Consider the following 12,639-nt stretch of genomic DNA (forward strand, 5'->3'; position numbering starts at 1 on the left):
CTCTTTTGCATCTGATACTTCTGCATTTTGTTTAAATCAGGTAGATAGGGAAAGCAATTGGGAGACAGAGAACCTTTTTCATTTGTTAAGCTCTTCATTTTAACTCTCCTACTTTTAGCTACTTAGTACTTTTTCTCCTGCACTTAAAACTAGCTCAAGCTCCAACCTAGTTGGCTAAGCTTATGATCCTTGCACAGGTTTCAAAAGCATGTCTCATGGGCTCTCTGGAGATGGTAAGGTACCTTTTGAATTGTTCTTGCATGTCAGTTCAGAACTTACAGGTTGCAGTTGTGGTATCAGTGAACGCAGTTCTCCAGCTGCAGGCTTTTTGCTCAGTTTGGTGAAAGCAAGGGAACTAGAAGACCACTAGGAGCTGACAAGCCAAAGAGAGGCAGGAGGAAAAAGGGACTGGCTGTCCCCTGGCTGTCCCCGAGTAACTGTGGGGGTGGATGCACATGCTTGCTGCAGAAAAAAACATGCCTTAGCTTCTTCAGCTTGTCTCAGCTGAAAATGTTAGCAGCTGAGGGATGTCACAGACATTTTTTGGTGACTCAGTTTAGCACTACCCTGACTGAAGTATCCCCGTTGAGTGATCTCCAAGTTCCTTGTGTCCATCCTTCCATCCCTGCTGGCTGCTTCCAGCCTCTCTGGGGAGCGCACTCACCCCCCGTAAGTGAGGTGTGACGCGGGTGTGGAGCACGTGGCCTCCTTTACTTTGCTCCTGTCTGCACTCCACAGGTCCCTGCAGACACCACCCTAGCTCCCTGCTGGCTGTGCACGGACATATTCAGCTCTTAGCATCACCACACGATCTTGTAAAACCTTGTAATTAAAATGCTTTTATATTTTTTCAATTTCAAAACCAGGTGGATTATTAAAGGCCTTTGCCCTTTGCAGTAGCATTTATGGGTCTGCCTCAAGCAGCCACTTTTAGCAGCAATCACCCTGCTTTGTGCCTAGTTTCAAGTCAAGTCGCTTGAGTGGCAGGCAGAAATACGTGTGGTTCATAATGCCATTACTGTTCTCACTTTTTTTTTTTTTTTTTAAGTAGTCAAGTTCAGATTCCATCACTGCTTCAAAATAAAGGTGCTTCCTGTTGCTGCCAGGCTGTTCATGCAGGTACACAGGCATTGGCAAAGCAGCCTGACACCAAAAATGAGACTACAGATGACCTCAAATGTTCCCAGGCCACGGCGCTGCCATCAGCCTGGCGTTCCCTTGCCTCCCACCACCACTTCGGCACTGGCCCTTGGGACCCTGTTTTGACAAACTGCAGCGCTTTCTCTTCCTGCTCTGTCAGCTGCTTTTATTTATTTGCTCAGACCACATACTTCGCTTTTTATGCTTTTTGTATTGGAAAATGCAGAAATGTATTATTTATGGAAACTTAGAAGATGATGTGCGTGCAAGAAAAGACTGGAAGAAATAAATATGGAATCCAGGAGGTATTGGCAAAGGCAAAAACTGTTGAAGTGGTACCAACTCCCAGTAAAATGCCTGCTCATCAACCGTGACACTTGGTGCAGTTACGAAATAGAAGCTATTTTTATTAGAGAACTAATAATGAATGCTGCCTAAATGAACAATGGAGAATTAAAATGGAGAAAAAATGAAAAAAAAAGTAGGAGGAGACATATTTATATCAGGTATGAGATAATTATGAAGTCTTTATGAAGACAGACTATTTCTAGGTACAATTTGAAGACAAATGTTAACCAACAGAAAAAGACCCTGCTTACCAAGGGAAGGATACAATATTTTCACATAAGAGTTTTTCTTTGTCTAAAATTAACCAAATAAATGAAATTTAAAGACAGCAATGGTGAGTGCTGACTGGAGTTGCACGTGCAACAGTGGTGTGTTAACACCTGGGTTGATACCCTCTGGAACCAGCCCTGGTCTTACACCGCATCTCAGAATAGTCTAGCTGAGGGTTTTCTTCTTAGGACAAGACTACTTTTTTGGGAAAAAAAAAAAAGGGGGGGGGGGGGGGGGAATTTTTGATTGAAAAAAAAATAGCATGGGCTTTTCTGATAAAGAACCCTTGGGGGAGTTCTGTTAAAAGGCATTTTCCCACTTCTCAAAATTGACATGGCACTGCTGCTGTATTGTTTCCTTAGCTATAATTCTACTAAGAGGCAGCCACAGCTGTGTTTGACCTACTGGCCAGCCCGGAGAGTCCTGCTCCACCATCCCGGGCTGTCTGGATGGAGTGAAGCAAGACTCTGCAGCCAAATTCCTCCCTCGGCCTGCAGCTGCAGTGGTCGTTCAAGGGAGTGCGGGGTGAGGAAGGAGCAGACTGTAGGGACAGCGAAGGGGACGGCGGGCACCCCGCCTCGCTTCTGGGGCCCCCCAGCAGGAACTCTGCGAATTCCTTCCGGGGAGGCCCGACCCAGCACAACCTCCTGTGACACAACAGCAGCTATGGCTTGAAGTCCACCGGCACCCAGAGTTCAGGAGCTGCTGCCCCTTTTCTTCTCGAGCGCTTTCATGAGGTCAGACATGAAATCTGCTTGCCGGCCTCCACCTCCAATTGGGGGTGGCCCAGCTGATCTGGGCTCTCCATCCTGTACGGCGTTTTCGTGCCTTTTTGAGGGAAGTGGCACGGGTTTCTTCATCGGAGGCGGTGGCTTGCTGGAGACAGGTGGAGGTGGGGGGGGTAAGGGCAGGTCTTCATCACCGCTGCTGGAAGAAGGTGGCGGAGGAGGCACGAAATCGGGAGGGGGTTCACAGACATCAGACGGCGGTGGTGGTGGCGGCGGTGGCAAACCAGCCATCAGGGAAGGTGGCGGTGCTGGAAAGGTTTCGGGGTCTGCTAGGAAGATGCCGCTGTCTCGTTTGACTTTGGAGGGTAGAATGGGCGAGGCGCTAATAGCGGACGACCGCCTCTCAGGCGGAGGAGGAGGCTGCAGTGAGTTCCTCTTGTTCACGTATTTCTGTGGCCTCAACACCGGCTGTGCCAGGCCAGGTGCGCTGAGGTTATTTGGCTTAACCTTTAATAAGCAGAAGGAATAAAAGCACAAGACAGTCAGTGCACACGTAAACTAATGCACTGCCTAACAACGGTGAAAAGACGGCAGCGTGCAGCACACAGACTGGGAAAGGAGGGCGAGTACGTTTTGCCTGAAGTGTGCAAGCAGCATTTTGTTTTCTTTCTGGAGCTGCCCACAGAGCTTTGACAGTGGAAATCTCCTTGATGAGAGTATCACAGTGCTTTCTGAGTGCTGTCCTCAGAAAACGAGTGCTTTTAAACTTTTAAAGAATTGCAGTTAGTAAGACATATAAAGATACTTCCTTGATGTCCTATCCCACTGTTCGTTTCCTAAGAACATGAAGACCTTAAAAAAAAAAATCCGTGGTGTTTTTACATCCAAAATGTGCTGAACAAGATTTGAGGACATAAAAAGCAGATATAGTTTTGGCTCTCATTGCCATAATTTCCCATTCTAGCTGTGACTGTTGGGTCTCTGGGTAAAGCTAAAATAACAAAGTCACCTATCTCTGCCAAACTCATCGCACACAACACCAGCGAATGGAGAAGGTGAAGATATCTGGGGTTTTAAAACTTCTGTGTCTGGAGTCACTGTGCCCATCACTCTGACGTGCACAGCAGAGGAAAGATATTCTGGTGGTGAACAGGCGAGGGCCACTGACAAGGCGGGAGAAGGGTGTTTTCTGCCTGCTGGGCAAAGCACATGCACACTCCTCCTTCACTGCTGAAAGAACAGCATGACTAACAAGCCCCTGAGGCCACTAAGTTCTAGCCATGCTTGCAAGGTCAGTAGACGTTCAAACGTTCTGAAAACTTTTTAAAGAAAAAAATAATCAAAGGATCCATCGTACAAGTTAGGAAAAAATGTAGGATAGCAGTTCAGTGCAGTTATGTTTATCCTGGCAAAATTTCAGGTGGGTTTTCTTTTATGTTGCATTTGCTTGTTGACACTGAAGATAAATAAAGCCTATCTGGCAATCTGGCAATATCTGAGCATAATTTTCTCTTCCTTTTTTTTTTTTTTTTTTTTAAGGTGGCAGCTGGTAGCTGTTGACAGTTACTGTACAAACACGCTATCTATCCTTGTAAACCTGTGTAGAAGTCTGTTCTCCTGAAAACATAAGCTTTTGAACAGATTAATTTCTAGTTATGTTGAATTATCAGTTTAAATCCAGCAAGCCTAGTGCTCTAGCCATAGCCCAGTGTACCCTGGAAGACTTCAAATTGATTCTTTGGTCCCAGGTATGTAGAAGCTCTGAGATGAGCAAGGCAACATGCTTGCTTCTGTTAGAGAACAGAGCTCTGCAACCTTGCAGTCAGCAGCACTAGATTTGCCATTAAGCAAGCATAACCTGCTCGCCTTCTCTTGCTCTCTCCTTGCCTAAAAGCAGCAAGTAAATAAGACATTCAGGAGGAGGGGACCATCGGCGGAGTTCTGAGAACATGATCTATTACAGAGGAAGTCAGGTTCAGAGCAGAGAAACGGATCTTAAAGGAGAAACCCAACGATAGAAACAGGAACTGTATGACACACAGTGCAAGTGAAAGAAAAATCCTAGGAATTTAGTTTCGCTTGTTGTGTGCTCTTAATGGAAGATGGAGGGACACGACTGATGAGTTGCAAACAAATGTTATTTTTTCTGTAGGACGTGTATGTTTTTGAAGTCCTCACACCATATCTGACTGGTATTTTTACAGCCAGAGATGGAGCAGGTATGCCAAATTTGGAGCTTAACAAAGGACTGCATTTAGTGTTTAACAAAAACACAATGTTTGCCCTTACTTCTTCACACTTCCTTCCTTTTCTAACATACACATCTTCAGCTGTGCAAGCGTTTCCTACTCAAACCACTGTGTAGCCATGGTGTTACTGGGGCACGATCTGATTTCTGTTAGAGACAAAATGGCACCAAGAATCTGGCAGTACAGACTCTTTGGCACCAGCCCAGAAGGTGTGTTCCTATTTCTGCTATGTGAACTCACAGCTACTTGTTCTGAAGAATGGAAGTGGTTTATGGCTGTGCCTTCCCATCCTGTCTGTGGCTCCTAGGCTTTTGTGTAGCAGCCACAGTTTGCAGAGGGTAAAGCATGAGGAGGAGCAGCAAGGAGTCAGCTGCTTTGTCCAAAAGCCAAATCCTTGTCACAACAGCACATGGGCACTTTGAGAGGGGAAGACAGTGGGTAAAGAGAACCAAACTTAGAAAAGTGATTCACAGGTGACATTTAGCTAGTGCATTGCTGGTATCTGCTGACCTGTGCCTCTGATGTATCCACTTGCTTCTGAGTCTCTGCAACTTCTGCACGGGATGGAGGAACAATTTGGGGAATCTGTCCATTTGCCTGAACAGCACCTGTGACAAATACCAAGGAGAGAGGGAAAAGAGGGTTACATTTTTGTGGTATTAACCAGATCAGGGAATACCAAACTAAGAAAGAGGCAATTAAAAAACCTTCACAACTTGCACCACTCACTACAGGTTTTATAAGTACTTCAGTAAAATCCACGAGGATGCCTGCTTTCTACTTTGGGCTTGTTTTGTGACTTTCTATATTCAGTTCATTATCTGAGGAAAACAATCACAATACCTTGCATTAAAACTAATATCTGTCCACATAACTCCATGACTGTAGCTGACAAACCTACAGGAAAAGCAAGTGGTTGAATTATGAAGACATGGGGCAGAAATTATCAGTGTGTGTATAAAGGCGGTGACAAATGAAGATCTTTTTCTTCTGACTGCTGGAAATGGTGATCACAGAAAGGGACGGTGAAGCCTGACACAGGAATAGAGAAGGGGAGCCGCCTTTGGAAGTGGAGCTATGCAGAAATCAAACTGGCATAGTTAAGATCACTCTCTGGCCTTGAATTGTTTAAATACCTGTCTTTCTTAACAGCATTTTAAAATTTGTGGTGTAATGTAATATTAACTACACCCAGGTTTTATTGCACATTTTCCCCTTTAATGTAGCTTAGAGACTAAAAGCGCAATAGTTTCATACCAGTAAGAGTCACAAGAGCTGAAGGTTTGAAGTACTACAGATGCGCTGAGCCATTTTTTTTTTCCATAAGTTAGTTACTAGCTCTGAACCTTTTCCCTTGTCTGGAATCATGGAAGCTCACTGAATTCTCAGATTAGCAAAACTCTGCTAGCTGGCTCAGCTAAAGCTCTGCAAAACTTTTGCTCGCCATTCGTGTGTTTGTAAGGGATATACACAAAGAGCCCAGTACTGTCAAATGGCATAAATGAATGTCAAACCAAAGGAAAAAATTGTGGTTTTAATTAGGAAAGAAATCCCCAGCCCCTGTGTAGTCTGATGAGGATTAAATTGACTCTCCAGTTCAGTCTAGGATTTTTGGAAGCTGTACATGTCAAAGTAGTAGATAGCGTTTGGTGCCCAGATACAGACATTTGTAAACCTCAGTGACTGCTTTAACTCCATTATAATTTACAGTTCTGAGATGCTGTAAAGTTCCACTTGTGCTTTTTGGATACAAATGAACCCTTAGCTGCCTGCAGTATAAATCTAAGCACAAAGATGGTTTTAATTTTAACACATACTTTTCTGATTAGCAAAGAGATTCTATGACTATGATAAGAAATAAAATAAAATCTTTTCATTGCCATGCCTGCAAATCACACAACTGATGAAGAAGTAAGACAAACTCTGCGGTGTATTGAATTTAGTAGGGTTATTTAGGCTTCAAGGGCTGACAAAAATGGTCTGAAGTCCTTGTGTTTTATGTTTTTGCCTACAAGCAATCCAGCATATTTAATCCTAAAAGCCATTTAGACCATTCAGACTACGGCCTGTGTTTGCTGAAGGACTGACATGGAAGTTTAATAACGAGATTAAACCAGTCTTGTGGCTGTAAGTGCTCAGCAGAGAGTGATGTAAATCCCTGGGTTCTGTGGCCAGGCTGTCACTCAGGGCAAGTTACCATCTATCTGCAGCTCATCTGCTGTCCGTAGCAGAGCAGGAGCTTGGGTCCCACAATGCTCAAGGACATTGTTGCCCTCAGTGACACTGAAACTTAATAACATAGTGAAAGAGGGCAGAGAGAGATCCACTCTAGATATTGCTGTGTACTTGGCAAATAAAATATACCAGAAAGTTGGGACACAGATAAATGGTAACCTCTTTCTTCTTCTGTTAATGGATTTCATAAGCTATGAAAGACTTGAAAGCAAGTTGTTGTATGAGCTCCTGCCACATGCCTGTACATATGGCACACAGTCAGCCACTTAAAGGACCCCCAGTCAACCGAATATGTAAGTTCATGCATTCTTATGTCAAGACTTATTTTTAATTTAAATGCTACAGTATTCTTTGCAAGTCACTTTCTCCAAAATTTTAAGTTGAAATAACACTTAAGAAAAAAAAAAAAAAAAAAAGTAGTCCAAATACAATGCAAAATATAGAAAACCAAGAGCCTAGTAGAGGTACAGAGCGTCTGTAAAAAGCAGCATCCTTCTTCTGAACATTGTGGTATTGTGCTGGCACACAGCACATGCTGCTGTTTGAGTGTCCAAAGACACAGATAGAGATGCAGACAACTTAACATGCCCGAGAGGCACCTTGCACTTGGGACACGTCAGAACCACAGACTGCACAGTTTGGGGTAAATGTGAACACACAAATGCCGGCCGCAGCAGTGACCAGGGAGTACAGGCTGTATGAACCACGAGAACAGAAGCTCCACCTGCCTTCCTGAGCATTTCTTCTGACTGCCACTGAAGTTGGTAGAGTACAGCCCTCTTCTAAGCTCATACAGCACCGCAATTTTCAGCAGCAGGATTTAGCTTGTACTGAAATCAGCCTACATAAATGGCTGATTTGTTCCATTTCTAAAATGTGAGCCAACAACTGCTCACAGTCAGTCAGTTAAGGTTATAACACTATAGTCAGGCCCCAGGTTTTATTAAAGGCAGTACTGACAACTGCAAGGCAGCAAGAATCAAAATCACCTGCCTCAGTTAGAATGCTAATGATCCTTCAGAGATATTTCAACAGAGACAACATACATGGCTAAAATCTTTCCAGGCTGCTTAACCATTTAATGGGACCCATTAGTTAAGATTAGCGGCATATTTTATGACCACAAACAATTTCCCTGGATTCTAGTCAGGATCTCAAATTTAGTACCTGTCCTTTATTAGTCCTCGAACCTGCCCCTACCCAGTACAGACTGCAGCACCAGCACGAAGCCCCGCTGGCCACCTCTCTGTTGCCATCAGGACACAAAATGTTCCATGACCTTGGCCCATCCACCCTCATTAAAGTAGCCCTGTGCATGACCAGCAGCTTGTTACTACTTCTCCCCACCCTAAACAAGCATTTATTATCATGATTTCACTCCAAAGCTTAGTAGAAAGACCATCCTCTTATATGTGCTGAGAAAAGGCAAACTAAAGCCCTGGAAAGATATTTGCAAGACTTTGAGTTGTAGCAGTATACATCACAAGTCAGAAATGCATTTATTTTTTTCTTTGTTCATTCTTGTCACATATGTACAATAATAAGATGGATAACAGCAATCTGATGAAGCTATTGTAAAAGTAAAGTTAGAGAAGAACCCAACTCTTTCTAACCTCTGTCTCCTTTTCCTGACACCCACACTGCTACCCTGCAAATGAGCGAAAGGCTAGGAAAGAGGGCTTACCCTATAACTCTCGCTTTCTGAAATTACTGTTCTCTGAATAGCCACTCATCCCTTCTACCCACTGGAAGAATAGCTCTGATGCTGCCAGTTTAGAGATGGACAAATAGGAAAGTTCAAGACATGGACCATCAGACTGTAAAATGCAGCAGGAGGTTAATGGATTTGTATTTAGATGTCAACAGAAAAATACCTTCTTAAAGTGTGCAGATTTAAACTGACCTTTGGAGGGCTGCCTGTATTCTTCAATCTTAACTTTAAAGCAAAGCCTTGGCAGATAGCTGGTTAGAGGTCAGAGCCACTCTGGTCTGTTTAGAACAAGGCATTACCTTGCTGAATGTGTGGGACATTTTTCTGAACAAAGACTACGTGCAACACTGGTGATGACAGAAGAGGGGAACAATTGTGATTTCAACTGTTCTGAAAGCTTTAGTACCTGTTGGTAAGGATCCCTTGGGGGCAGCCAGTTCCGCATTCCCTTGATTTGTCCACCGAGATGACAAGCCAGCTTTCTTCACTGCACATTTGTAATTATCATATAACGTCTTGCCATACTGCAAAACAATTAAAACAATACAAAAAAACATGGTGTTAATCTTGAAATAGGCCAGCCATTCATTTTCCTCTTAGCTAGCTTTTTTAACTCCACCACCATCTGCCTCATTTGGCTAAAAAGTAGCTTTCTACAAGCAGCTTCCCTGTTTCTGTACAGGACCAGGTGGAAAGCATCTCCATAATAGCATAATAACACATGAATCCCCATCCCCATGACCAAATACTGTCCTACCGATATCATTCTCCTGTTTTTTGTTCATTTCAGTATCAATAAACATCTTGAAACTTGGCTTTAAAGCCAACCATATTCAATAGATTATCTTTTTCTAGTACTTTCCAAGTATTACATTTTCATTTTTATGATGTGAATTTTTTTTTTTTTTTTAATTACTGGAGACTTGGGGTGCTGGATCCTGGGCTCTACAGCAAACAGCTCCAGCAGTGTAAGACAAAAAAAAAAAAAGTCTATTTCCACCCCACACCTTTGTTAGATGTCACCCTGCAGCAAAACTGGCAGAGAAGAATATATACCTAAGAGCAGCAGGTCTGTGTATTCAGGTATAGCCAGCCAGTACACTGGGCTATGTACAAACCCACCTTCCTTAATGTGCTGTGCCAAACAAAACAGGCTGTGAATCCAGATCTTTTTGAAGAGGGTGAGGCAGACAATTTGGGTAGAACTGTTTGAAAAAGGACACACCTGGACTGAACAGAGCTTGCACAACTTTAGCCACAGCCTCTTATTATTACACCAGGTAACTGCAGAGTGAGTTTTATGAGTAGGAGTTTTATAGCTACAGAATTCACCCTCATGTGTTAATGAGAAAAACACACTGATCACTGGGGTACCGGAACATCCAGCAAACCCATGTTGCTCGTGCCCTTCTGCTCTTTCTTCCTATGGTAAGATTAGCATGAATATACGTGTCTGTTCTTGTCACAGTACCTCCAGTTGAGGTGATGACAGTCAGTAACCGGAGGTAGACAGGACTGCATAGAAAACATAATTAAATAAATTTACTTTTAATCTTACCTTGGCGATTCTTATTCCTGTTACCCACTGATGCAGGGTTGCTTGATCATCACAGCATAAGTACTTGATATATTGGGACTCCTTTTGAATCTGGGGATGCTGTAAGATATTAATTCATGACATGAAACGAACATAGACATCACATCACAATATAAGAGTGCAAAAGCACTGCACAAGTGACCTCGGTGAGAACACTGCCTATGGGCATCCTGTTAACATGAAGATGACTTGAAAAAAAAAAGCAGCAAAAAACAAATATAAAAAAATATGAAAAAGATTATTATTATGAACTACATGTGTTACCACTGGCAGCATTTGACTGAAGTAATTTTAATGCATTGTAATAGGAATTCAAAGGCTACAGAAATCTAATAGTGATCTGGAGTTCAGTGAAGTCTAGAAGTGTCATGGTTCAAGGTCTAACACTCGGTGTATAAGCGCTGGAAGGGAGTATGTTTTTCATTGTGGTTTGTCATATGTAAGGCATCCAGACTGAAAGCTGAACACAATTAGTTTCAAAGAGCATGTTAAATTTGGATAAGCACAACCTCTCAGCTGAAACAGATTTTTCCTTCAAATTCACTGCCTTTCTTTGGGCCTGGTCAGAGCTTTCTTCATACACATTTTGATTCTGCTTTACTCTTGCTGTTGTTTGACCACAGTTTTATAAAACTGCCATGTTCTCTAGGTAGAGGATCATTCAAAATGCAACACCATCGGAAGTAACCTTTCTCATTTGTTTGTACCAGAAACCTTCACAATTTTTAAGCCTTTTTTTCTTCGTTTTGAAACAATTCAAAAACAACTCTTCCCCTTACTGCTCAACATAGTAGAGATAGGCAGTGATGAGTCCATGAAATGCCATGCTACTTCCTTGCCTGCCTGGGACTGAACACCCTCTCTAGGACTCTGAAGGAATTTCCTTCCCCTGCTACGGCAGGGAGGCTACAGGTCTTCAATAGCATGGATGGAACATTATACTGCCACCTCCTGATATGTAAGGAAAAGAATGAAACCAAAGGAAAAGGCTTCTTTCTCCCTCATTCATTTGTTCATTTCTATTTCTATTGTCATGCATTACAGGTGCACAGTCAGTGAAATCTCACAAACACACGAAAGTGCAGCCAAACACGCCCTGTGGATTCACTACAGCCAACCTCTCCTTTTTGGCCTGGGCAGTAGAAAATCCAAAGCTGAGCTAGCAGCAAGGACTCCGGGTCAATACATGCATCATTAGGCCCATGGAACAGAGCAGTGCAGGCCCTGGGGGGCTCCATGGGACCCCACACAGCCCCGAGAGCTGCCAGCAGCTGGTGTCCCAGGCTGGTGAGCCACCGAGATGGTGCTGATGCAGCAGGCGGGTGGCTCCTCACAGACATCTGCTGGTGGCTGGGGCAGCCCCGCTGCTGATACCAAACCCTGGCCATGGCTGGGTGAGCCAAGGGTTCACAAGCAGAGTTGAAGACAGAGGTCTCACCCCGCAGCCACGTGTCCCTGCTCCTGCCTCAGCGCTGCAGACACCAGGCGTGTGCTGACCCAGCCATGTGTGAGGCCCCAGGGTGACCCAAAAAAAGGAACTGATTTTGGTTAAATATAACACATTTTATCTTGATGCAGCTTTTAATTTTTTTTAATTATTTTTTTCCCCCAGCAGTACACAGCATGGCCTCACATACCATGTGAGGATGAGGGGCACCCACGGTGCCCAGGGAAGAGCAGGCTCCACTACTGCACTGTGTGGCCAGGACAGGCTGACAGACACTCCTTACTTCCTTCCCTCATTTCTCTGTTATACGATCAGTTGCAGTGAAACCATTAGAGAACTCAGCCTTAATGCTATCACTAAAAGGGAACTGTAAGCAGGCACTTCTCTGTCTGGCACAGTCCATCCCATGCACCTGGGTTACACCAGCACCAACAGAGCCCAGAAGAACAGGAGATGCAAATGACACTGCAACCCTGGGTAAATTCAATTCTTCCAGCACTTTTTAACAAGTATTTAGCAATTTTGCTCCACTGTGTAAGGTCCCACTACACCCAGCAGAGGGCACCCAAAGCTTTCAGAAATAAAAAAGCATTTTTTTTTTTTTTATTTCCTTCTCCTGTTTTCATCACCGCTCAGGCCAATGGGTCTATGTACCTCCCATCATTTTCAAGCACCATATGTAACCAGCAGGTTTTCATTAAAAGAAAAAAATAGACATCTATATTTTAACAATCTTCTCCCCCAGGGCACCCTGCCAAAATCCCAGTTTCACAAGAATATCCCTACTGCCAGATCAAAGGTCCCCGAGCCCAGTATCCCGACTTTGACAGTGGCCATAAATGGATGAGGGAAGAGGATGAACAAGACAAGCATATCTGATACTTCTTTCTCCAGACTCTCCCTCTCTGCGACTA

At 43.7% G+C, this 12,639-nt stretch overlaps 1 protein-coding gene across 1 annotated transcript in view; it reads right to left on the minus strand.

Moving 5' to 3' along the window:
- Positions 1-1,521: 1,521 nt before the first annotated feature.
- Positions 1,522-12,639, minus strand: part of APBB1IP (amyloid beta precursor protein binding family B member 1 interacting protein) — a gene marked incomplete at its 5' end in the record, with an annotated part of 47,835 nt that continues 36,717 nt past the window's right edge. Inside the window, 4 exons of the mRNA XM_084281347.1 lie at positions 1,522-2,993; positions 5,246-5,343; positions 9,088-9,205; positions 10,240-10,338. Coding sequence (XP_084137473.1) covers positions 2,454-2,993; positions 5,246-5,343; positions 9,088-9,205; positions 10,240-10,338 — 855 coding nt within the window. The 3' untranslated portion in view covers positions 1,522-2,453. The remainder of the gene's footprint in view (positions 2,994-5,245; positions 5,344-9,087; positions 9,206-10,239; positions 10,339-12,639) is intronic.

The sequence above is a fragment of the Netta rufina genome (genome assembly GCF_964035555.1).
Source record: "Netta rufina genome assembly, chromosome: 2".
Classification (NCBI taxonomy): domain Eukaryota; kingdom Metazoa; phylum Chordata; class Aves; order Anseriformes; family Anatidae; genus Netta; species Netta rufina.